Raw genomic sequence first — 26,911 nt, 5'->3', positions numbered from 1 at the left:
TGTCACCCACACGAACATCCTCGGGGACCTCCACTGCGGGACACAGCTGGGCAGAAGCACCAAGGCCCAAGCCTAGTGCCCCGGGTGCTGTCCGTCACTGCCATGGGATTTTCATCTTGCCTGCAGTGTGGACCCTGTTTACAAACCCTTCTTCAGGCATCCGTGACTCCACCAACTCCTCAGCAGCCACTTGAGGAGCGTGAGACTGGAATGTTTATGTCATGACTCACACTCGGGGCAGGTATGAGGGCTTCCTTGGCTGCTTGTCATTCTGATGGGTGAAATATTTCACTGGTTTGAAGGTACATTTTCCTGATCATTGTGGGCTCTGCATCCTTTCAAAGAGAGCACCGATGCCTCATGTCCAAAGTAAGTAGAATATGTCACCTTTCCTAGTCTATTGACATTTTATTCTTGATTTCTGGAAACTCTTTCTAAATTAGATAAGGTACTCTCATCTAGCTTTTAATTACATTTACCTGTTTACTGTGTGGGTGTGGTATATGTGTGTGCTCATGTGTATGCCTCTGTGTGTGGTGTGTGCATGTGTATATATGTGCGTGTGTATATCTGTGTATGAGTATGCCTCTTTCTGGGGGGGGTATATGCATGTGTGTGTGTGGTGTATGCGTGTGTGTATGTTTGTGTGTGTGTGTGTGTGTGTGTGTGTGTGTGTGCACATGTGTATGTGTGTAAGGTGTATGCCTGACTGTGCATCTGGGTGTAGAGCTAGAGTTTCACTTGGGCTTTCTTTCTTCTTGTATTGCTCTCTGCCTTATGTTTTCAGCATAGTGCCTTTCACTAGATGGAGCTCACCATTTTAACTGAGCCCATGAGCCTCTGGGATCCTCCCACCCCCCACCCGCCCTCAGTGCCGGGATTATAGACACACAGTACTGCACCTGGTTTTTTGGTAGGCGCTGGTACTCCAAACTCAGGTCCTCAAGTTGCACTTTATCCCTTGAGCCACCTCCCAGCCCTGACAGTCTGTCTCTTAAGCCCTTGAATATCTCAGGGAAATGGTGAAATACAAGACTCCTACAATGAAGGCCTTTGCGGCAAGGTAAGGGTCACAGGCCAGTCTAGGGCAAGCAACCTGTGCCTTTCTCACCTTGATATTGGTTTCTGGCTGCTTTGTAGAGAAGGTGTTTTGGAAACAAGGGTGGCCCCGGTAAGACTTAAGAGCCACCCAAACCATCAGTGTTGGTCATCGACAAGCATGTCACTGTCTGGAGAGAAAAACCTACAAATCATGGAGATTTTTTTTTTTCTTAAACAACAAACAAACAAACAGAAAAAACCCATGTGTGTGTGTGTGTGTGTGTGTGTGTGTGTGTGTGTGTGTGTGTGGTGTTTGCATGTGTGTGTGTTTCCTGTGTGCACTCGTGTGTCTAGGAGTGATTGCACAGATGTGCTCACGTGTGAGGACCGGAAGTTAACGCCAGGTGTCTTCCTCTCTTGGGTTCTACCACGAGCTAGCCGTCTGGCTGGCTTCTCTGGTCAGCAAGTCCTGGGCTCTGTCTCTCCATGTCCCCTGATCCAATGCTGGGGTTCCAGATGTGTGCACCATGCAGGGCTTTTCCTGGGTTCTGGGAACCCAAGCTCAGGTTCTTATACTTGTGCTGCAAGCACGCTACCCACAGGCCATCTCCAGTTCTTCTCAGAGGTTTTAAAAGTTCTCCCTAACCTCCTTTCCCCAAAGACAGCCATAACTCCCAGGGCCACATGGGTTGGTTGGGCCATTAAGACAATATATCAGGGAAGACTTTGGTGAGATTTGGGGTGCGGGCCTGCTTAATGTGGCTAAGGGTACATCTTTCACCAGGTATTCCCAGAATATTTCAGCATGTAACCAATATGAAATTTTAATGGGTAGTCATTTTACATTTCAATCAGAGCATCTTCCGAATCTGGCACCTAGCTTTCATTTATAATAACATCTACTGTAGTGCTACTTGCTCATCTGGCAGCTTCCGTGTGCACTGAGAGCTCCCAGAGTTACAGTTGGGCAACGGGTTCCTGTACTCTAGGTGTCCTGAACACACTTCCACGCCACGGTAGCTCCCCTTTCCCTTGTGACAAGGTATCCGACAAGAGCAATTTAAGAACAGAAGGGTCTATCTGGCCTACAGTGTGAAAGAATAGAAGACATAGGCAGAGATAGATGAATGCTGTGTGTGTGTATGCATGTGTATACATATGTCTGTGCATTCATGCATGAGTGTGCATGAGTGTGTTGCATGTATGTGTTGCATGTATATGTGTTGCATGTGTGTGTGTGTGTGCATGCATGTGTGTGCATTCGTGCATGTGTGCCAGGGCCTTGTACAGGCTAGGCAAGCATTCTGCTCGAGCTACATCCTCAGCCCAGTGAGCACCATTATAATTCAAAGAATGAGTACACTGGCTGAGTCACCTTTTGTTTTTTTGTTTTTTTTGTTTTTTGTTTTTTTTTGTTGTTGTCTTAAAAGGAAAGCTGCACTGGGCAGTGATGGCACAAGCCTTTAATTCCAGCACTTGGGAAGCAGAGGCAGGTGGATTTCTGAGTTTGAGGCCAGTCTGGTCTACAGAGTGAGTTCCAGGACAGCCAGTGCTACACAGAGAAACCCTGTCTCAGAAAGAAAAAAGAAAAAAAAAAAAAAGAGGAAAGCTGCTTACTGCCTTAGAGGGTTTTGAGGAGGCTGGCAGGTGATACTCGAACCTTTGCAGCCTTTATAACCAACCTCTCATTCCCCCCGCCCTCCCCACAATGCACCCGGCCTCACGGACAGCAGTAGAGCATTTCCGATGTGCAGGTTGTGCGTGGTGCAATAAGGTTCAGCTTGTGTACCATGCATTGTGTAATAAGGATGTGCCTCCACAGGTATGCCATTCATACCGTGGTTCTAGGTTGAGTCCTGACAGTGCGCGTCTGTGTACATGCTCATGGAAGGGTATGTACCCAAGGTTCCCTGCCCCAGACATGGGCACATGGCTGTGTCCTGAGATCACTATCGGTGGCTATGTTTCTGCTCTCAGAGGCCTGGTTCTTGCCCTTCTTTAAACTTGAGTCACTCATTAGTGTTGGAAATGGGAACACATGACGTGGACACACTGCTGGTGGCATGTGTGTGGCATCTAGGAATGTATATGAGTGGAATATGCAGGCTCCTGCCCCTCTTGGCAGAGTTGTTTGGTTGCTCAGAAGAATACTGTATCAGTCAGCTACTGCCGCATAACAAAGGATCCTGAACTCAACCACCAGTCGTTTCTAAAATCTACAACTGTTTGTTCTTGTTCAAGTGTCAGCTAATCTAACCTAGGCTCTACTGAGCTTGCCCCAAAGCCAAAGGCTGTGACAGCCTGTTGCACTCTCAGCATGCCCCGCTGGGACCTATCTCAGTCCATCACACCCCAACTTAGCATTGCATAACAGCAATTATGAGACAGGAGGAGGCTCCCAAACAGACCAGTGACCCTGTGCCTGGTGTGACAGGGACAGGGATTTCAGATGATAGAGCCAAAATGGGCACTGCAGGAGGGTGTCAGTCCCTCTCCATTCAGGTGCTGAATCCAGCCAATGAAAGAGAAGCCGCACCTAGCAGGAAAGGTGCACAGGGGACTTGCCTAGTGCTGGAGAATATAGAATCTAAGGGGTCAGAATGCCTGGGCTGCCATGGCTTGGCAGGAAACCTGGGATGAACTACCCTCCTGTTCTGCACTTCTGCTTTCTCATCTGCAAGATGGGATAATAACAACGGAAAGTAGTACAGACTGATTGAATTGACCTGGGTGAATGAGAAGTGTCTCCATTCACAATGCCGTGTGATTGTTCCCTGGGCAACGTTTGATACAATCTGGTTGTCCCAACAGAGGGATGCTCTCAGTGTCCAGTTGGACAGAGGCCAGAGGTGCTGTTAAACAGTCCTCATGCAAGGGTTGGCCCTCATTACAGACAAGCAACTTGCCAGTGCCAGGTCGGGGACCACACTGTGGGTTTCAGAGCAGAGCCTCGCACAGGCAAATGCTAATGTTAATTCACTGGGTGTGGGGGCCTGTGTTAGGGTCAGCTGCCACTATAGCAACACCAGCTACGTTAGTGACAAGACCCTGTTTCTTATGTCAATGTCCTCTAACATTTATGGCAAGGACAATGGCGCTGCTGCTGTGACTGTTCCTGCAGCATCCTGGCTCTCATTCCCGATGTGCCAGGCTGCCACCACCTGCCCTGCTCCAGCCTTGGTGGCTTCTGGCAAGGAGCCTGGCCACACCTCTATCAGGTCCTGCTCACCGGGTTGTGCCACATTCTTGGTCCCTGGGTCATGATGACCTTGGCCTCTGAGGAGTTTCTCCCTCCCTCCCATGGGCTCTTTTTGCGTGTTTCTGAAGCTCTGCCCTGCTCATCAGCGGAGGCCTTTGCCCCTGTCAGCTGGTAAGATTGCAGCACACAATACCTGTATTTTCATGACTGCATTTTACAGTTACAAAAGCCAGGCCAGAGAGTGAAAGACAAAGCCACCATCACATAGAGTAAAGTTGGACCATCACCAAAAACTTCTAGGGCCCCCTGCCCACCCCTGGTCCATTGGAGAAAAAGAAGGGGCCACAGGAAACTCAGAGGAACAGCTTTGCTGTGGGGCAGCCAACACACTCAGATCCCCTCATCAACACCCAGGGTCCCTAAACCATCTAATACAGCTATTAAGAGCCAGGGGATATCTCAGAGGTAATGTACTTGCCACAAAAGGAGACCCTGCGTTCAGTCCCCAGCACCCAGCACCAGTTCAACCTGTATCTGTAATGGACAGACAGAGCCAGGTGGATCCCTGGGGCTCAGTGACCAACCAACCTAGCTGGATCAGTGAGCTTCAGGCTCAGTGGATGACCCTGTTTCAAACAGTAAGGTAGACTCTCAGCATGGTGGTATACACCTTTAATCCAGGACTCAGGAGTCAGAGGCAGGCAGATCTCTGAGTTCGGATGCACAGGGCTACCCTGTCACAAAAAGCCCAAAGAATAATAATAAATAATGATAAGGTGGAAACTGAGCGAGGCAGAACTCCACACCACACATCCACACACGATCATGTACACAGCACATATGTGTGTACATCAAGAGTTTTTGAGCCTGAAACCTGCTATTAGGTTCTGGCTCTGTCCCTTGCTTACTGGATAAGTCTAAGTGGCTCCCCTTCCCTCTCTTGGAAGTATTTGCTTGTCTGTACATTGGGGAAGATTGTGTCCCCTACATGGGACTGATATATCAACTCGAAATTTGGCTGGGTCTGCTGTTGGGTGTGTGCGCATGCGCATGCGCAGTAACGTTTAAACCAGGCATGGGCGCCAGAAGCAGCCATGCTTCGCATGCCTGTGTACTCCGTGCAGCCACAAGGCGCTGGCATCAAACCAAGGCTTGTTGGGAAGCTTCAAGCAAATTCTGTGTTCGGGCTAAACATGCATCTTCTTGCTAAAAGGAGACTCATGGCCACACAGCATAGTGTGACCTCCGAAACCGTAGGTTTCTTCCCATGCTTTCGCTTGCCCTCTCTGACCTCTCCAGAAAATTCACCATGGGATGACTGTTCTGTCTCCGCTTAGCTAGCGAAAGGTGGCACGGAGGCTGGCCCTTGTTTGGACTTAGTCGTTCCACTTTCCCAAGTGTCAGGAAAACACAAGAATGATTGTGTTTTTCAGTGCTACTGGAGGCAGCTAAGAGCAGAGCTGTGTGCCAGCAGGAGATGCAAACAGACTCCCGGGAGGAACTGGCTCTGGCCATCTGGAAAAGCGCAACTAGCCCAGCAGCCAATTTTATCTTTAACTGGCAATTGATCTCCAGTTAGGAAATTTCTGCTGGGAGAAAATGGCCAGCCCTGGACTCTTCCTTCTGGCCCCGAAACACTCACCCTTTGCCACACTTGAGTGCCTTTAGGGGTGGACCGGTTTACAGCTCCAGAGTTCAGTGATGGACGAGGCACAGCAGGAGCCTGGGCTGAGGTACAGGTAGGACAAGCCATGTATAAAAACAAGAGTGTGGAGGTCTTTATGCAAGAATGATTGAAATTCCAAGATGGTGGAGCTGGAGGGGACGCTCCACTGGGGCTCATCCAGCCTGCGCAGGGTCCTGGGTTTGATCCTCAGCACCACAGAAAGCTGGATGACGTAGTGCACACCTGTAACTCCAGAAGTTCAGGGTCATTCTCTACTACAATATGTAGTAAATTTGAAACCAACTTGTGCTACATGAGACAATGGCTAAAATCAAATCAAATCCCAGAATGATGTCAGCAGAACATGAAGCCAGGAATAAAAATTCCCTATGCACACTCTCCCTGGGTGGGGTGTACGGTCATACACCCATGGAGCTGACCTTGGGTCCCGGATCTCACCTCCATAATATAGGAAGGTGAGTTGCAGTTGTTTAAACGCCTTGTCTGCAGCACCCGGTACTCAGTGGGAAACGACTAGACAAGTGGTCGGCTGTGGTGGCGCACGCCTTTAATCCCAGCACTCGGGAGGCAGAGGCAGGCGAATTTCTGAGTTCGAGGCCAGCCTGGTCTACAGAGTGAGTTCCAGGACAGCCAGGGCTATACAGAGAAACCCTGTCTTGGGAAAAAAAAAAAAAAAAAAAAGGTCAGCTGTGTCAGCAGGTTCACGGGTTTCTATGGGTGTGTGTTCACATGGGTGGTTTCTGGGTTTGGATTTTGCTAGGTTCCCGTGCAGACACAGGCATGAGAGTCCCCATCGTAAGTTCTTTCTGAATGTGATCCCCCTTCCCAGAAGGCATCCTCATCTGAAAGTAGTAGTGGGATCGTTGTCTTTGTTAACACTCACCCAACTTTGCCCAGCCTGTGCTCATTTTCTCTCTGTGTGTGTGTGTTCTGTGCTGGGGATTGAACCTACAGCCTTTTACATGTCAAGCAAGCACTCTATAACTGAGCCTCATCCCAGCCAACCTTCCTTCTACTTTTGACCTTTGCCATTTTATAGCATGTGCCTTTGTTTGTTTGTTTTTATCTGTGTGAGGATGTGTCTTTGCACTCTGTGTGTGTGTGGAGGTCAGAGGTTGACACACTGGGTGTCTGTCTTGGTTGCTCTCTACCTTGTAAAGGAGGCAGGATCTTTCACTTGAGTCCAGAATTTGCTAACTTGGCTAGTCTAGTTAGCCAGTTTGCTCCTGGGGACCCACTTCTCTGCCTTCTGAGTGCCAGGGTTACAGACCCAGCACTGGTGACCTGATCTCCCATCCTCTTCCTGTGTGGCCAGAGCTCTTCTGCCTTTACAAAGCAGGGTCTTCATGAATTTTTTTTTAATTGAGCATTTAGAGTTTTTTGTTTTGTTTTTAATTTGGACAGTTCAAAGCTTGAAGACATTTATTGTTTTCATTAGAGGGACCAGAGACATAGAGGGATCTTGCCTGGTATCAATACAGTTATAAGCTCAAACAGTTATAGAAATTTCTAGATATACTCACTTCCTATTTGAGGAACCTGGGGATATTGCCTCTCTTTCTCACCTGATAGGGCCAGTTAAAGGTCCGACAGCTGGTGGGTGTCAGGGTAAGTATTTGGGGTGCTTTAGCACCAAGGTCTCCAAAGTCCCTGGCTCTGATGGGAGCAGAGAGACATCAACCCTAGCTTATTGGTCATCCTAGGCTGTCATTTACTGGGACCAGAACCTAATGCTGTGTCATTCTGGAGTTACCTGACTGCACAAAGTACAAATTCATTGTGTAGAAGGACAAGGAGGGTCAAGGGTGGGATGCAGGAGTTCCCAAACTTCACAGTCTGGGTCATGACAGTCTGGGACTAGGACCCCTATTCCCCCCTCCCCCCCCCCCATCTCTTGTGGCTGCAGAGGCCAGTCTCTTGGATGATTCTAGGTCTTATCAAGTTGACAGTTGAGACGGACCGTCACAGAAAACAAGGACTGTTGGCCATGCTAAGGGAGCACTCTGGCCCTTTAGTTGTCTTTGGCATTAGCAGCATTGCTTGTGATGGAGGATTTTAAAAATGTCACAGGTCAATTTGCTGAGAGCCAGTGTCTAGTATCTGGGGCTGAACTAGCTTCAGGACAGACCTAGGCCTGGCACAGCAAGAGTTGAGCTGCCCTGACCACCCCCTCCTTTTACCTGCACAGCCCTGGCCTCTCTACAGGCCCCACAAATCTGCAACAGCATCCTCAGAAGCCACGCCCTGCTGACTGCTCCCACTCCCGGCTGTCCTGGGCAGAGAGTTTGTCCATGGATGGCTTCTGGATGGAAGTGGAACAGATCCAACAGAGGGCCGAAGTGAAGAAGGAGGACTGTGGTGAAGGCAGAAGCCAGCTCCTAGAAGGTGAGGCTAGTTGGGCCTGCAAGCTGCATGTTCAGGCCTTATTCCAAGGGAAGCACGCGTCAGGGCCCACACATGCGCTAGAGCACAGAGGAACTCTACTCTGCTTGGACTGTTGCAGTAATCTCTCCATTGAGCTCCCTGCATTCTGTTTTCTCTGCCACTGTCAAAAAGGATTATCCTATTAGGCCCATCAGTTTGTCTCCCACTTGGTGAACTAAGTCAGGAAGTATCTATCGAATATCTCTTGTCTGCCAGGCCAAGTGTTTAGACACTGGGATACAATGGAGAACCCACAGTCTATGAGGATCTGACATTCTATAGATTCTAAGCACTCTAAACAACACTCTTAACTCCCTGTGTCTCTCAGGGTACCAGCAGCCGTGTGTCCCTGTAACCGCATCAAAAGCCATTGTTAACATGTCTCACTGTTCTGGGGATGACCGGGCTCTCAGCTGGATCTCCTTCAGTGATGAGCCCAAGGTCATCTGGCTCATTCATCTCAAAGGACTTCTTACTCACATGCCTGGGACTAGATTCACATCCACACTTGTGGCCTGGGTCTAGACCGCCTCCACATGGCCTCTGTGTGTGGTCCAGGCCTCCTCACAACATGACTTAAACATCTGGGCTTAAAGAGTAAAGCCTGGGCTGGTGAGATGGCTCAGTGGGTAAGAGCACCCGACTGCTCTTCCGAAGGTCCAGAGTTCAAATCCCAGCAACCACATGGTGGCTCACAACCATCCGTAACGAGATCTGGCGCCCTCTTCTGGAGTGTCTGAAGACAGCTACAGTGTGCTTATGTATAATAAATAAATAAATCTTAAAAAAAAAAAGAGTAAAGCCTGAGGAAGAGAATGCTCCCAGACAGCCGTGAAAGACAGCCACCATTGCTCTGTGTTTTCTATCATCCTATGTGCACCCATCGTTTAAGGGAGGAGACTCAGATTCCATCTTTTGGTGGGATGTCTTTTCCCCTAGCTCACAAGCCTTTCCAGAACTGGCCTGGGCCTGTCCCTGTCTCATCCTCTAGTCTGTCACTCTACCATGTTCTTCTCCCCCAAGGCCTCCTTGCCGTTTCTGACCATGAAAGCATACCCCTGCCTTCGTCCTCAATGCCTCCTCTTTTTAGAATACTCTTTGTTGAGGCACCTTACAAGATGATCTGTGCTTAGCCAGTTGCTTAACTCAGAAAGGTCTTCCTAGCTTCCCTCTATCCTACAGTACACTGACAACCTGTGGACTTCCGGCCGATGTTATTCATTGCTGTAGCAATTCTCATGCCTCGACATTACCGTAACAGTTGCTCATACACAGCCATCATCCACTTTCCACGAGGCCAGGGCGTCACCAGCCCCTCCCACTTCAGTCTGCATGCTGGAATCTGGAACAACTGGCCACATTCCCAATGCCCCATCCTTCCTTGTTTGGCAAGTGAGGGAGTAAAGAGAGCGAGATAGTGCTGCCCACATGAAACTCTCTGCCTTGGCCTATGCTTCGGCCTTGCCGGCCTTGGTTGGTCAAATTGGGCATTTGAGATTTTCAGGTCTTTACAGGCTGATGCTGATTTCTGGTGCAGGGGCTCTAAGAAATGCAAATCTCTGGTGAGGAAGGAGGGGCATACAGGAGATGGGCTTGCCTGCCTTACTATAGCCAGCAAGTATATAGAAAACCCAACATGGACTGGAGTCGGAAGGCTGAAAGGCTGGAGTGTCTTCAGACAACAAAATAAAACACAGAACTTGAGTAGGCTCGGGACAGATGGGGTTAGGGTTAGGGCTAGAGAGTGTGTAGTTCATTATCATCGTTCTACTTTAGTTAGTGTAGGAATGAGGGGTTTCTTTCTTTAAAAGAATTATCTAATTATTTTACATTTACGTTAATTATTATATATAAGATATTGATAATATAGATATAACATATTTGTATTAATTATTTTGAATATACTGTAGCTGTCTTCAGACACACCAGAAGAGGGCATCAGATCTCATTACATATGGTTGTGAGCCACCATGTGGTTGCTGGGGTTTGAACTCAGGACCTCTGGAAGAGCAGTCAGTGCTCTTACCCACTGAGCCATCTAACCAGCCCAGGAATGCCGGGTTTCATTATGCAGGTTTTGTACATGCATATCATTCTGCTCTGCTCAGAGCCACCGGATGCGCTTTCCTGTCCCTCCTCCTGCTGGGCTATTCTGAGGTCCATTTCCCTCTTAACTTCTCTGTATGGCAGGTGATGGCAAGCACTCCCCTTGCATTCATATTGTCCCCTTACAGCGCTTTAAGGTAGTCCCTCCTACTGTTTACTGCTCTTGGTAGGTGGACCTGGGAGAAGGGAGCCCCCAAGTAAGGCAGAGTAAAGCCTCGTGCAGTCGCCAGCTTTACTCAGAGCATCAGGCAATTTATACTCTGAGGGTTAAAAAGACTCACACGAGGAAAGTGTACAATCACAAGGACAAGCTGCATGTGGCATGTGACGTGTTTTTCTGTAGAAGCATATAAACAAATACTAATAACCAGCTGCAATGAATAACCTGAAGTGAACTCACTCCTATCCACTATACCTGGGAGAGGCAGGGAAGCACAAACTCTCTGTTTTGAAGGAACTGAGACCATAAGACTCTTGCCTTGTTATCTGGGAGTTTCTCACAAGCACACAGAATTCTCCTCTCACAGTTCCAGTCTTCGACTCCAAAGCTCTGCTGGGTCTGCTTGCCTTTGAGTCAGGACTCAAAAAAGCTTAATTTTCCTGTTTTCTTTGTTTCTGTCTCTTTCTTCTGGATGCTGCCCAGAGTCTAGGCATGCTCCTCTGGGAGTCTGTGCTGTCTGTGCACACCTTCCTTTCTCCTAAACTCTACCGACCATGTGCCTGCTGGTCCTCTTAAGGATAACCCTCCATGCCAGCTTAACTCAAACAGTCTCTCTCTCTCTCTCTCTCTCTCTCCCCGAACAGCTGCTGAGGCTTATGGCTTGCTTGTCCTGGGTCTTTTTTTTTAAAACTCTAATAAAATTGTCCTCAAGCTTGAAAACAAAAACAATGAAAAAGTTAAAAGTATAGTTGGTAACTGAGGGAAAATATTTAGTAAATAATTAGATACAAATGAACATTATATGAGTGTATTAATTGCCTTTCTTAGTGCTATGCTAGGATATCGTGCAGAAACTTAAAGTATTTAAAGATTTACTTATTTCTCTGTGTATGGGCACTTTACCTACATGTCTATCTGTGCAACATGTGCATGTGGTACCTACAAAAGCCAGAAGGGGGCATCAGATCCCCTGGAATTGGAGTTAAAGACCATGTGGGTGCTGAGAACCAAACTGGGGTCCTCTGGGAAAGCAGCCAGTGCTCTTAACCACCGAGCCACTTCCCCAGGCCCTTGCTTGGTTATTTTTGAAACCATCAGCTCCTTCTGGAATAACCTGTTCAATACATGAAATACAGCTACCTGTATCCCCGCTAGCCCTCTAGCAGTCTGCACAGCTTCCTTGGTGAATGCTTGGCTGTTTCTCTCACAACAAGGCAGTGTCTCCCCAGGGTGGTCTGAAGAGCACCAAGTCAGGGTAGCCGGGGCCGGTGGTCTACGTGCAGCATCCTAGCCCCTGGCCCGAGTTCCTGCAGCAAAGTCCCAGCAGGCAGGACCAGAAGCTGTGGTCTCAGCATGGTTTTGCTATAGGATCCTGGCATGAAACCCAACCAAGGGCACTATTCCAGCATAGAAAGGTCCTGAACAGAGAGAGTCCATGCTGTGCATGGCTGGACCTCCAGGATGCTGTGGTTGGTGTCTTTGCCAGCACTGGGAGTGGAAGTAATTTCATGCCAATATTCCAGAAACCTGAGTGCACAGGGCCCTTCCTGGCTTGCTGTCTCTAAGAGTTTGTTCATAGGAGTTTAAATCTGGATGCTGGCCAATGTTGTAAGCACCCCCAGTTCTCATCTGGGGAGAATCATGTGCCTCGATGTGAGCACTGCAGAGTCCCTTCATGTCCGCATGAACACATGGCTCTATGCGAGGCTTACATTAGCGAGCATGGTTAAGTCGCATGTGGAGTTCTATGTGTTGATCTGATGCCCTCCTTCTGCCGCCCAAAGGAGACACTGAATCCCAGTGGCTACAGGACACAGGCCTGTCGGGTCTTGCTGGTGGTCTGGGCTTGGATGGTGATCATCAGGGACTCCTGTCTACACTGACACAGACCCAGGTGGCTGCTGTGTGCCGCCGGCTAGACATCTATGCCCGCTCAGCCCGAAGACGACAGAAGGCGCCCGTCAGAGACGTCAGGGATATCTTTGGGGTCTTCACGTCAAGGGTAAGGGACATTAGGCACTATCTTTCTGGGGTTTCCGTGATGTCACTTCGACTCTCACGTGCTTCTCTGCATGCCAGTGTGTCATATTCCCATGCTGGGTGGGGGTGTTTGTGTGCCATGCTGCCCAAGTGCGTATGCGCTTGTCACCACCACCGTGTCCCTGGATGCATCTGAAAGCTTAGGTTCTGTCAAAGTCATTGCCAATACAAACTTAATGCTTTGAGTTGTGATTCGCACGTTCTGCTGTCACTGAAGTCTGACACGCTGTGGGCATCTTCTTTCTGGAATCCATAGGAAGGACACAACCCCGTGATTACCATGATGGGCTCGAGGCTAGACAGTCATCCCCGCCCCCAGTGTATCTTCCCATCTCCTTGCTTCTGTGGGATCTTGGCTGAGTAACATAGCCCCCCTGGGCTTCAGCTGCTCTTCCTGTGAGAGGTTCTTATCTCCCAGGGTCTGTATATTATCTCCCCCCAGGACTAATTGGGTGTTTCTGTGATTTGTATAGGAACTGGCTCCAGAGAATGGAGTCTCAGGAATGAAATGGACCAAGATCAACTCTGGGGACTCCGCATCTCCCCTGAGTAAGTGGGCTTCACTCTTCAGGGCCCTGGGAATCCAGGCTGCTCCAGCCTCTCCGTGAAGGGAGAGAATGCTCACCTCTGCACCTTCCTCTGGTTCCTCTCCCTCCCTGCACAGGGGTAGCAGGAAGAAACTCCAAAGGGACAAAATGTTCCCTAAATGGACCACTGCCTTCAGGCCCACGGGCCTCAGTCTAGAAAATCTGTAGATAGGTGAACACTTTTGTTGGCCTCAGATAAGAACTCGCTTCCTGGGCAATGGGCCGAAGCTAGAAGGTCACTTCCTGGACAGTGAGCCTGAGTCCTTAACCTAAGAACTTGCTTCCTAGTCAGACCTGTCTCTCTGCTTTCATCCGATAGGATCAGCAGAGCCTGGGGGTCCACAGGAGCTGGCTGGGATGGAGGAAGTCTTCAACATGGACTCTGCTTACTCTGAACAAGCTGCAGTGCTTCTACAGAGGACCTGGCCATCCCCAGGAGGCACCACTGCCTGGGGCAAGGGACCCCTGCCGGTGAGGATGCTGGCCCTAGATCTTTGAGCACTAACCCCATCCTTCAGCTCCTCACAGCTGCCAGGATGCTAGGCACCTAGCTGGGAAGTTATTGAATCATTCATTCACTTGATTCCTCCTGCAGCTATTATCTTGGCAGCTTTTGGGTGTCAGGGACCAGGAATGGGGTCAGTTGAATGGTTCAGTGGACAGAGGTATTTGTGGCCAAGCCTGCAATCTGAGTTCAGTCTCTGGGTCCCACATGGTAGAGGGATAGAATAGATTACTCCAAGTTGTCCTCTGACTATTACCATGTTGTGATGGCACATGTATGCCTACACACAGAGAGAGACACACGAGAACATACACCACATGAGAACTCACATGTGCATACAAGCATAAGCACACTTACGCAGGCTATAAACAAATAAATATTAAATACCTTCTACTAATAAAAAACCTGAAATTTAACTCAGTAATGTACACAGTGATAAAATGTGACGTTTGTAGCTGTGGGAGGTTCCAGGCAGGTCTAGAAGCCTCCACTCCCTGAAGCACAGCCCCACCTCCATACCCTTTTTGAAAGCAGTCCCTCCCACAGACAGTCAGCAGTATTCTGGCTTCTTTCATGGGACACAGTCTTCAAAGGACCTGCAGTTACCAAGGGAGGTTTTCACTGACCACAATATGATGTGCTTGAATAACCGTGGGATTATTTACAGAGGGCCACCTCCTGGAGGTGTCAGCCCCTAGGCTTCCTGCACACATGCTTGTAGTCTCAGGTTCCCTGGGAGATGAGGTGTACCATTTATACCCTCGGTTTTGGCATACAAAAGGGAGGTGAGTTTAGAGATAGGAAATGATGGGCTGGCTGGCACAGAAGCAAAAACCTGGGCTCTAGAGCTGCCAGGCCCAAGTCGACCCACTGACCACTACTCTCTGCCACTTAGCGGGGGGGGGGGGGGTTGCCTCCCGCCTGTGGTGACCTACACACACACACACACACACACACACTTTAAAGACAGGATCTTATTACATAGCCATGGCTGGCCTAGACTCTGCTTGTAGACAAGGCTGGCCTCGAACTCAGAGTACTGAGTGCCTCTGCCTCCAGAGTGCTGGCAATAAAGTGCAAGTCAACATTTGAATCTATGACGTAGGATCCCATGGCTTGTGTGCTATAGCCTGGCTATAATTATAAAATACAGCTTTGGAATAAAATTTGCCTCAATAAATAAAATGACGAGTGATTGATACAGGCGTGGTGCTTCACATCTTGAATCCTAGCCCTCAGGTGGGGGAGACATGCAGATCTCTGTGAGTTAAAAGCCAGCCTGGTCTATATAGTAAGATCCTGTATCCAATATATACATACATACATACATACGTACACAATACATATGTAATACATACGTAATACATATGTAATATGTACATACACATACATACATACATACATACATACATACATACATACATACATACATACTGATTGAGTAAGACACCTGATTCAACTTCTGGCCTCCACATGCATGTGTGTACCTACATCCACACATGTGCATGTATACCATACATGCATACATGCCAAAAATTACCCATCTCCTGTGGGTGCTCTCATGGGACACTGGAGGGTGTGATCTGATCAAGCCTGTCAGGAAGAGCCAGAAGACCTGTCCCTCTTGCTGGCCACCACAATGCTGAAAGCTGCCTGCAGAGCTCCAAAGTAGGCTCTAGGTGGAGCAGCTGAGCAGCCTTCGTCTTTTCATTCTCTACCAGGCTCATAGGCAGGAAGAAGAGCAATGACTGCCCAGGCCGAGGGGTGGAACAGTAGCAGAAGCATGTGTGAAAGGAATAAGAGACAAGAATAGACACGTGATAAGAGGCCCGTGGGTGGTCTCGCTCTTCCAGGCCCTTTCTTGAATTGTAGCTTGCTTTAGTTTTGAGCCTGACAGTGTTGCCCACAAAGGCCTTCTGAGGCAGGAGTTCAGAATTGAGTGCGCTGTGGTCCCCCATTGGGGTCTCACCCGCTCTGTGCTTCTCTCACTTAAATGCCCAGGGACCGGTGACCCCTACCACAGCATCCCACACACCTCCTGATTGGCTGTCTTTACCACCTACCCTAGAGGTTCAGAATTCCCAAAGGCAGACTGGGTGTGACCAGGATAGGAGACTTGTCTTCGAGGGACATGAAGAAGATCCCTCCCTTGGCCCTGATAGAGCTGACAGCGCTCTATGACATCCTGGGCCTGGACCTGAAGAGATGCAAAGGCGGGAAGTGGAAAGGCCCAGGTGAGCACGTGTGCCAGAAGCCTGGCTGCCCTTCAAACCTGCAACCTTCTGTACCCACCCTTTGCCCTGAGAACTCGGGTTGCCTGCCCCACCACTAAGCACTTTTACCCCATTCCTATTTGAGTAAATGCACCATGGAAACTACAAGGCAGATACAAGCAGCGTTCACTTTCCTCTCTCTCTCTCTCTCTCTCTCTCTCTCTCTCTCTCTCTCTCTCTCTCTTGCCCCCCTCTCTCTACACACACACACCTTATGTATGTGTGAATATATTTTTTCCTCTTAATACGATAAATTGTGGAAATTTTCCATTTTCCTGGTCCTACATCCTGCACTTTCCTACAGTAGTGTTCCATAATGAGTAGCCCCCAACACCCACTGTGGCTTAGGCATTCTCGTCGCATGGGTGAGCAGGAGGCTGCTTGATTGGTCTAGCTCAGGGGTGGCTTTAGCTGTGGGTCAGTCTAGCTCTCCTCCTCCTCTCTGGACCACCAGGCCATCTGGAGCAGATTCTCCTGGCAAGAGCAGAAACACAGAGAGCAAGCACACCCACCGAACACATCCAAAGCCTCTGTCTGCATTGTGTAGGTGACTGTGCCAGCGAGCTCCACTATTCACATGGCCAGGCCCCACACAAAGCGTGGAGGTGCACAAAGAGTGTCCCCAGTGGGGACACAGCACAGGCTCATACAGCAGAGAAGATGTACAGGAGGAGTGTTGAACTTGGAACAATAGTTCTCCTTCCACATATGAGAGAAAATGTGATATTTTGTCCTTTCCTAATTACTATCTTTTCTCCCAAACAGCCAATTTTTAGACCCTTTTCTGCCCCTCGAGATTCTTTCTGAGTGTGTGAGTGTGTATATGTGAATGTGTATGTGTGTGTATGAGTGTGAATGTGTAAGTGTGTGTGAGTATGTGTATTTGTGAGTATGTATATGTATGAATGTGTGTATATGTATAAGTGTTTGTGTGAGTGTGTATATGAGTGTGTGTATGTATGTGAGTGTGTGCAAGTACATGTATATGTTAATGTGTGTATGTATGTGTGTATGTTTGTATATGAGTGTGTGTGCAAGTGTGTGTATGTATGTGAGTGTGTATGTGTGTGAATGTGTAAGTGTGTGTATATGTGAGTGTGTGTATGTGTGTATGAGTGTGTGTAAATGTGTATATGAGGGTGTGTGTATATATGTGAGTGTGCAAGTGTGTATTATGTGTGTATGAGTGTGAATGTGTGAGTGTGTGTATATGTGAGTGTGTATGTGTGAGTGTGTATATGTGAATGCGTGTATGTATGTGAGTGTGTGTACGTGTGTATATGTGTGTATATATGAGTGTGTGTATTATGTGAATGTGTATATGTATGTGTATGTATGTATGTGTGTGTGCGAGTGTGTATATGTGTGTGTGTACGTGTGTATATGTGTATATATATGAGTATGTGTATTATGTGAATGTGTATATGTGTGTGTATGTATGTGAGTGTGTGTGTGTGCGAGTGTGTATATGTGAGTGTGTGTGTGTGTGTGTGTGTGTGTGTGAGTGTGTGTTAAATTTAGATTCTGTACATAAAAAGAAGCACAGGCTGCTTGCCCTTTGGAGTGGCTTATTTCACATACCAGGATGATCTCTGTCAATCTTCCTACACATAGCTTTTCATTCTTCTCTCTGGCTGAATAACAGGCCATCACATCCAGGTACCACAGCTTCATCTACACATCACTGATGGGCCTCTAGGCTGGTTCTGTATCGTGGCTATTGTGAGTACTGCACAGTAACATGGGTGCGGAAGTGTCTGTGTTTTGCTGGCTTACTTCCTGTAGGGGTTTCACTGTAGTCCTACAGTAGTTGTTTTTAAGGTCTATTTTTATTTTGTGTGTATGGATGCTTTGCCTGCCCGTGTGTTCCTGTGTGCCATGTGTGTGCAGTGCCCTGCTGATATCAGAAGAGGGCATCAGATCCTTTGAAACCAACCCTGTGGGTGCTGGGGACCTTACTTGGGTCCTCTGCAAGAGCAACAAGCGCTCTTCACTATTGGGCCACCTCTCTAGCTCCGGTTATGTTATGGTTTTTTTGTTTTGTGAATCACCATAAGTTTTCCACAGTGGGTTCCTGCCAGCAGTGTGGTGTATAGGGATTCACACACACATACACACACACACACACCCCTAACAGCCCTGCCAGTCCTTGTTTGCATGCTTTAGTTTTCATGATAGCTGTTCTGAATGGATGATACGGAGTCTCAATACAGTTTTGACTTGCAAATTTCTCTGATGAGTAAAGATGTTTAACTCCCCCTGCGCCCGGAAATATTTATTGGTTATTTGTATTTTTTCCAGAATTGTCTATTCGATGTGTTATCCTGTTACTGACCACACAATTTGCATTTTTTGGTATTCAATATTTGGAGTTCTTTGTGTATCCTAAATATTGATTCCCTGGTGTATGTATAGTTGGACCACAATCCTCTCTTTGTAGATTATCTGGCAATTGTTCCCTTCTTTGTGTGGATTTTTTTTTAAAAAAATATTTCATTCAGTCACATCTGTCAATTCTTGGGGTTATGTTTTTGCTCTTTGGATCCTTTCCAGAGCGTCCTTGCCTGTGTCACTGTCTTGCAGTATTTTCCCTAACCACGTCAGAGCTTTGGCCTTACATTAAGGTCTTTGGTGCATTTTGAATTTATTTGGGGGGAAGTGATGGCTCGAGTTTCACACTTCTACACGTGAAACCCAGCTTCCCTGACGCTGTTGAAGAGGATTCTTTTCCCCACCTTTGTCAAACATTAGGTGGCCGCAGCTGTGTGGCTTTATTCCTGGGCGCTGTGCTCTAGTCCAGCCGCCTGTGTGTCTGTTTTCCCGTCTAACATTTTGTCACGACGTCTCTGTAGTGTCATGTCGTTTAGATCGGGTGTTGTGAGGTTTCCACTGCTGCTCTTTCTGCTCAGGATTTGATTTGGCCATTCAGAGTCTTCTGGGCTTCCGTGTGAATTTTAGGATTGCCTTTTCTAGTTCTGAGGAGAGTGTCGTTGGAGTATTGATAATCTGTAACACAGCCGTTTCCACAATATTAATTCTGCTGATCCATGAACATGGGAGGCCTGTCTGTCCCTTAATGTCTTCCTCAATTTATGTCTTCAGTGGTTCAAAGGAAATCATCGTTTTTAGCCATTACACTGTGTTTCTTCCCCTGACTACACTAGTATATTTAACCATTTCCCTACTAGAAGATAGGTCTTATGTTGATATTTTCCCTGGTACAAAACACATCCACAGTTGTTATATTTAACAGTTTGCATGCATCAATGTTTCAAAAAAAATTTTTGGACAGAATTTCACAAAACGTAACCCAGGCTGTCTTTTAGCTTTCTCTTCTCCTACCTCAGCCTCTGGAGTGCTAAGACTACGGGCATGAGCTACTGTATGCAGTTCTTATGAAGTTCTGGACATCTGGTACCATCTAGTGTGTGCTCATCCAACTTAGTGTGTGCTCATCCAACTGCATCCCTCTCAGCATCCCACCATGCATTTGTGGCTTTGTTGTGGTTCTTCAGAGACAGGGGGGATGGTGGGTTAGGAAGATGGCAGGAAGGGTCAAGTAGAGACAAGAAGGCTGGTGGAAGAAAGAGCAGAAGAGAAGACAATGAAAGGGTTTGTCTGGAGACAACTTTAAGCCCAGGATGGCTGAGACCCTGGCTCTTGGCCCATTCTTGCAGACCTAGGCAGCTCTGCCCTGATCTGTTGGCTCACACTAAAGTGGTGGACATTTTTCTTTTAGTTCTTCCTTAGCCAGGGGAGAAGGCTGTGCTGAGGCATGCCTGAGGTCACCATTTCTGAGGCCAGGCGCTTCAGTTCCACCTCTTCCCAGAGCTTGGTCCTCCGGAGAAATGAGTCTGACTCTATTCTTGAGATGCCCCCTCTTCTCTTCTTGCCTCCTGCAGACTCCGGCCTTTTTGGCGTGCCTCTTCATAGCCTTCTGGAAGCTGACCACAGAGTCTTCCCCAGCACCCAGGTCCCACTGCTCCTGCAAGCTGTAAGTTGTCCGCAGCTTGGGTTTCCTCAGGCCTTGGAGGGCTGGCTCTGAGGACCACCTGGGAAATGCCTACCGCAGGGGAAGGAGCCTGGGCTTCAGAGGAGGGGAGCTGGGTTCAAATTCTGCCTCTGGTGTCTGCTAGCTGAGAGAGCTGGGTGCAGCTCTGACCTTCTAGACCCTTCCTTTTGATGTCTGTGAACTGGAGTTCTAACAACAGTCTCCTTTAGTTGAGAATTAAATGAAAAAAAATTGTCTCCAAAGCTTTCAGCACGGTACTTGGCTCACAAAGTGGTCCAGGAAGGTCGGATAAGCTGATGATTTGGCTCAGGGGTAGAACCCTTGCCCAACATGTGCAAGACCCTGGCTCCATTTCCAGGGCCATGAAAACAATAACAAGGGCTCTTGTCATTTGAAGGAACCTTTGTAGCACCCTTCTGTCCTGGTTTTCACGACAGACAGACAGACAGACAGACCCTACTCTCAGACCCACTTGTCAGCATCAATCAGCTTGAATGATGATTTCTGTCTCTGATAGTTGCTGTCCTGCTTGGAAAAAAGAGGGCTGGACACGGAAGGCATCCTCAGAGTGCCGGGATCCCAGGCCAGGGTCAAGGTAATGCTGGCTTCTTCCAACTTTAAAGGCTACCTCAGCTCTCCAAGCCCTGTGCTGTGATTGGCTGGGAGAGAATCAGGGTCCTGGCTAGTCTGCGGCCAGCCTTTGGTATGGTTATGGGATTCCAGGAGACAGAAGGGTAGCCCAGTAGAGCAGTGGGCTCTGGAGTTATACACACTGCCAACACCGTGGAGCGGAGCCCTCCCTGCTTCCTGCACATTGTAGTACAACACAGGATGGCATCCCATACTCACAACAAAGATGTGGATGTTGAGAAGTGCTGGCATTGTCCCCGCCTTTGAGAACACTAAGAACATACAGAGTGAGCGTATGAGGGAGCTGTGGGCAACTTCTTGGTGGCCCTCCTTTTTCTAGGGGCTGGAGCAGAAGCTGGAGCGAGACTTCTATGCCGGACTCGTTAGCTGGGACAAGGTTCATCCCAACGACGCATCTGACTTGCTCAAGAGGTTCCTCCGGAAGCTGCCCGTGCCTCTGCTCACAGCCGAGTACCTCCCAGCCTTTGCATCAGTGCCCGGTGCGTGTGGCGACAGTGGTGCGCATGCGCGGGGGCCTGTGGGAGGGTGGGAGCCCTCATTCTGGTGGGGAAGGAGCAGAAGGACAGCGGCAGGCACACAGGATACCTGTTCAGAAATGTCTGTCCTCTGGGGTCCCAAGCTGATGAGGCTGGAAGTGTGTTGGCATGTGTATAAGCGTGTACATGGATGCACAGGCATGTGGGTGGTAGGTATTGGTGCACGTGTCTGTGAAGTGTATGTATTTGTACATGAGTGTGTAAACCGACAGGGGAGAAAGAGTTGGGGCTTTGGCAGCTAACCTTGTTTTCAGTCCTGACATGGATGAGGTGAGGGGTGGGGACGAGCTAGCTTCAGTTCTTTTCTTAAAAGGTGAAAAGCTTTGTGTGTGGGGTGGGGTGGGTGGAGCACAGGCCATGGAGCATCTGTGGAGGTCAGAGGGCAACCTTCAGGAATCTGCTTTCTCCTTTTTTTTTTTTTTTTTTTTGGTTTTTCGAGACAGGGTTTCTCCATGTAGCCCTGGCTGTCCTGGAACTCACTTTGTAGACCAGGCTGGCCTCGAACTCAGAAATCCGCCTGCCTCTGCCTCCCAAGTGCTGGGATTAAAGGCATGTGCCACCATGCCTGGCTTGCTTTCTCCTTTTATGGTGGTGCCTGGAGTTCTTGACATCCATGGGATGGGGCTTATCAAGTGTATGGATCTGTGGACACCTGTGTGTAGTGTTCTCTCTCTCTCTCTCTCTCTCTCTCTCTCTCTCTCTCTCTCTCTCTCTCTCTCAGCAACTTGGTGGGGCTGATTGGTCAATAGAGGGCTCACCACACACTGCGTGGAGACTTGAGTTCATGTCTCCAGGTAAAAGTCAGCCAGAGTCACATGGCTCTGCAATCCCAGCACAGGCGAATCAGAGGCAAAGGGGTCTCCTGAGCTCACCAGCCAGCCTGCCTAGCCATTCAGTGAGTTTCAGGTTCAGCAAGCAGCCCAAAAAATAGGGTAGAGAGCAACTGAGGAAGACACCCTACCTGGTGTCCACCCCTGGCCTACACACACACACACACACACACACACACACACACACACCATGTTCAGGCCACCTGAACTCCACCATCCCCAGCACAGTAGGGCTCTGAGTGTTTCTCTCTCTCTCTCTCCCTTCTGTGTCTCACAGCCTCCTTTCAAAACATGCATCAAGCCAATCGTCCCCAACACACTTGCAAAAGGACTTGGCCCACATCTTCACAGGCCCTCTCTCCCTGTAGTAAGACATCCACGGGGGATGCTGCTCCCTCTGCAGCCTGCCCCTCAGACTCCCAGCCTGCTGCTCTCTGACTAGAGGGATTTTCCCCAACACTACTTCGCTGCCACCTGCCCAAGTTCAAATGTCAGTGCTTCAGGGGTCCCCTGCCCTGACATGCAATATGCCCTTCTGTAACTTCCCCCCTCTTCCTCCTGGAGACTCTGACCTCCGGTGTGGGCAAGCTTTTCCTTTCCAACCTTCATCGTGTGAAGGACATTGGGAAACCTGTGCTGGACAAGTGAGCTATCAAGGTTTCCTCCCAGGGATGACTTTCTGGCCTCTGGCATTCCTGACACTGGGCCATTATTCAGCTCAGTGTCTGTCTGTCTGTCTGTCTGAGCATGTATACAGACACACATATGCATATGTGGGTGCATATGGCTTGAGCATGTGTGCTAGCTTTTTACTAACACAGTGTGGTGAGCGTCTCATCTTGATCAGCACTGCTTGGGTTTCTGCCTGAGCATGCTAGCCAGGAAGTAGTGGTAAGCCCTGTGGAAAAGGGCCTGCTGGGCTTTCCGGCCCTGAATTTTCCCCAGGATGAGGCTAGAGCAAGGATGGGGCAGTCCTGAGCTTCTCCCTCCCTCCCTCCCTCTTCTGCAGACATCCCTGACCTGAAACAGCGCCTGCAGGCTCTCCACCTGCTCGTCCTCCTCCTGCCTGAACCCAACCGCAACACCTTGAAGGTAAAAGTGGCTTTTAAGCCTTGGCCTCAGGCCTCAGCCTCAGTGCTGGCTCTGAAGGCGCTCACCCTTCTGTTTGTGCCTTCGTCACACGGCCATACCAGGTGTGGGTGTGGTGACCACTGGCCTACACAGTCCTTGTCTGAAAGTCTTCCCCAAAGAAAGCAGGAGAGCTCTCGGCGCACACCTGATCCTCTAGGTGCCGCATCTTCCAGGGCAAGGGCTCTGTGTGCTGAAGAGAAGTCTGGTGAGCAGGGGGAGATGCACTAGTTCAGACTACTCTTCCTGGAGAATCTCTCCAAGGCTTTGGTATGCCAAGGCCTTGTGCATCTCAGAGTGGGGCTGGAGCAGCCAGCACACAGACTCAGCTGCTCACTGTCCTTCTCAGCTGTGGTGTGGTGTTAGTGTTCTACTGAGAGCCAGTTTGGGAAACGGTCCCCTCTGGGGCCCTTCACTGTGTGATCTGGGAGTGGGTACTGAGGGCTGGGGCTGGGGCTGATGGGCCCACAAAGGGCCTGGGATCTTCATCTTGGAATTTCTACTCCTCTTAGCCAAGGAGGATGATGAAGAATTTTGTTTGATTGTTTTGGTGCTACAGAAGCTAGCACAGGAGAAATCATGGCATGGAGGATGTGGGCCCCTGTAGGAGCTCAATGTATAACCTCCCTCCCTCCCTCCCTCCCTCCCTCCCTCCCTCCCTCCCTCCCTCCCTCCCTCCCTCCCTCCCTCCCCCCTCTCTTCATTCCTATTTTTCTTCCTTTCCCTTCTCTCCTTTCTCTCACTCAGACTTTTCCTCTTCATTTTTTCTAACCATCTATTGTCTTTTTCATCACTTTTTTCTTCCTTTCTTTTTCTTTCCCACTCCTTTTTCCTTTCCTTCCCTTTCTTTTTTCTGTGTATTGTCTTTTCATCTATCCATCTTTCCATCATCCATCCATCCATCTTTCCATCCATCTGTCCATCTTTCCATCATCCATCTACCCATCCATCATCCATCCATCTTTCCTCCATCCATCCATCTCTCTCTTCATCTTTACTACGTGGCCCATGACACATTTTCTAAGCCAGATTCTTTCTCTGTAAAATGGGCCCAACAGTAAAACTTCCTGAGGCACATTGCAGCTGACTTACCATCGGAGAGATGTCAGCACATGTGAGAGGCTGGCTGCTGGGCCAGAGGCACAAGGCCTTCAGTGGACAGTAGCTGTGATCCGCCCTCTTCCTGCCCAGACTCCTACAAAGAGAGCTGTGCTGGAACTTAAGGCAGGGTCTGTGTCCTTCCTTAGGCACTCCTGGAATTCCTCAGGAAGGTGGCAGCCCAGGAGCAGCACAACAAGATGACCTTGTGGAATGTTTCCACGGTGATGGCCCCCAATCTCTTCCTGCCCCGAGGGCGGCCTCCCAAGCTCACCAAGGGTGAAAAGCAGCTGGCAGAGGGCGCAGCTGAAGTGGTGTGCATGATGGTGCAGTACCAGGACCTGCTTTGGACGGTGAGTGATGGCAGTGGGTCCATCCATCCATTAGTCTTAGTCTATCTGTCTGTCCATCATCTGTCCATCTGCCTGTCTATTCATCACAGGCTCCACCATTCTGCACTCCCCTGGTGTAGATACCTGTTGAGGCTGGCCTGTGGCTCTCATGTCTGGGTTCGAGCCTGGGATGCATCTTGGAACTGAAAGAAAAGAGGGGATCTAGGCGGGTAAAGAGAGAAATGGAGTCGACTGAATTCTGATCAAGACTCAACTTTAATGTCGGCAAACATGCTTTATAAAGAATGGAGGAGGCCTATTCCCAGTCACACAAAGTTCCTTTGAAGTTTTCAGATCAGCCTTTTAGTAGGAACTCAGGAAGATCACAGTTAGGCGCTAACTCCGGAAAATCTCGGAGAACCTGAGAACCGGTCTGGTCCGGCCTCAGGCAGGTAGCAGGTAGTGGCATATCAAAGGAGAGTGCTGAGAAGCAGCACAGCAGGTGGCTCTGCCTAAGTGGTGGATGGTCTGAGGCCAGCCTAGCTAGGCTGGAAGGAGGTAACAGATACCCACTCCCTCTATCATGGGTGCCATATTTTGAGCCACTACTTAGAGCTCTTCCTAGGACTCTGAGGGACTGTGCAGAGGCCAGGATTCTTCTTCCCTGTATTCAAGTCTAAGAAGACTACATTTTCTTTCCCTACAACCCCAACCTCTCACCTCTCAGCCAACTCGCAGCCCTCTGGTTCCCCCATCACCCCTAGTTTACTCTAGCAAGAATGTCCAACTTTGCAACTCAGGGGCATAAGTCCTGCCCAAGGGAGGCCAAAACCAGACATCAGAGATATCCCTGCTCCCACCAAGAACATTGCCCTGAAAACATGCAGAGAAGCAGGAGTGGGGGGTGGGGGAGGTAATCACACAGAGGGGATCACACACCTGGTCCTAGTCTGCGGAAGTTGTAGGTGGGACAGGAGCCTGAGATGATCCTTCTAGCGCTCAGTATTCCTACCACACAATTGGCACCATCCATGGGGTTTGCTCAGGCCATTTGCTCAATCCATTAGTCTCCTATCTATTTGCCCATTGGCCCAAACAACTTTCCACCCACATATCCAACTACCCACTTATCAGTCATCTGCCTACCCATTTGACCAAACAATCCCCACTTATCCATCACTCACCACTAATCTAGCTATCTACTTATCATCCACCCACCATTGGTCATCCACCAGATCAGTCATCCATCCATCTGTATCCACCCACTCACTCATCCCTTATGCATTTACCCATGTACTCATGTTCATCCCTCTATCTACCCACTGCCTACTCAACAATGTGCCCGCCCACCCACCCACCTTACATCTATTCATCTATCCACTCTGCACCCATTTATATACCCAGCCAAACACTCACCCAGCTAGCCGTTCATCAGTTACCTGTATACCCATTCACTACCCACCCATCTACCCCAATCTACCCACCATATACCTGTCCATCTACCCATCTTCCATCTTATCCCTCCCTTCATCCACAAGTTAGATGGATTCCCTCCAGAAGTGAGTAAATGCATTTTTCTTTGAGTAGCCCCAGATCTTCTGACTTGAACCAGCTGCTGTTTTAAATGCATCAGCAGTGGGAGCGGTGGTTGCTGGGCAGATGGCTCAGTGGTTAAGAGCACACACTTCTCTTCCAGAGGACCTGGGTTTGATTCCCAGAACCCATGTGGCAGCCCACAGCAGTCTATAACTCCACTGCTAGAGATTCTGATGCCCTCTTCTGCCCTCCATGAGGCACTGCCTTAGTCAGGGTCTCATTGCTGTGAACAGACACCATGACCATGTCAGCTCTTATAAAGATCAAGATTTAATTGGGGCTGGCTTACAGGTTCAGAGGTTCAGTCCTTTGTCATCAAGGCAGGAGCATGGCAGCATCCAGGCAGGCATGGTGCAGGAGCTGAGAGTTTTACCTCTTGTTCTTGTTCAGAAGGCAGCCAGAGGACTGGCTCCCATGTAGTTAGGAGGAGGGTCTGATTGTCTACCCCAACAATGATACACTTCCTCCAACAACGCCACACCTCCTTCACCAAGGCCACACCTCCTTCACCAAGGCCACACCTCCTTCACCATAGTGCCACTCCTTGGGTCAAGCATATTCACAGCACCACAGGCACACACTTAATATATTCCAGCAAAGCATTCAAATGCACCCTGGGCTTCCCACCTCTGGGTTTCTGCTTAAGCCTTTCACTCTGCCTGGACACTCCTTTCCCTTTCTCCAAAGGCAGAACTTGGTGCCTTAA

At 49.1% G+C, this 26,911-nt stretch overlaps 1 protein-coding gene across 2 annotated transcripts in view; it reads left to right on the top strand.

Moving 5' to 3' along the window:
• The window catches only part of Arhgap40 (Rho GTPase activating protein 40), a 39,377-nt gene that overhangs the window by 6,015 nt on the left and 6,451 nt on the right, over window positions 1-26,911 (top strand). The window contains exons 1-11 of one of the 2 annotated variants that reach the window (XM_085832662.1): window positions 315-369; window positions 8,116-8,312; window positions 12,402-12,619; window positions 13,131-13,206; window positions 13,564-13,715; window positions 15,818-15,983; window positions 19,925-20,016; window positions 20,552-20,629; window positions 21,005-21,164; window positions 23,061-23,143; window positions 24,427-24,630. In XM_085832662.1, coding sequence (XP_085688788.1) covers window positions 8,219-8,312; window positions 12,402-12,619; window positions 13,131-13,206; window positions 13,564-13,715; window positions 15,818-15,983; window positions 19,925-20,016; window positions 20,552-20,629; window positions 21,005-21,164; window positions 23,061-23,143; window positions 24,427-24,630 — 1,323 coding nt within the window. In that variant the 5' untranslated portion in view covers window positions 315-369; window positions 8,116-8,218. Of the gene's footprint in view, window positions 1-314; window positions 370-8,115; window positions 8,313-12,401; window positions 12,620-13,130; window positions 13,207-13,563; window positions 13,716-15,817; window positions 15,984-19,924; window positions 20,017-20,551; window positions 20,630-21,004; window positions 21,165-23,060; window positions 23,144-24,426; window positions 24,631-26,911 lie in introns of those variants that run through there. The other variant, XM_021156780.3, reaches the window with a different exon arrangement.

Source organism: Mus caroli, unplaced genomic scaffold (assembly GCF_978045245.1).
Source record: "Mus caroli unplaced genomic scaffold, Mus_caroli_1 scaffold_2, whole genome shotgun sequence".
NCBI lineage: Eukaryota > Metazoa > Chordata > Mammalia > Rodentia > Muridae > Mus > Mus caroli.
This window is presented reverse-complemented; position numbering and strand designations above follow the sequence as displayed.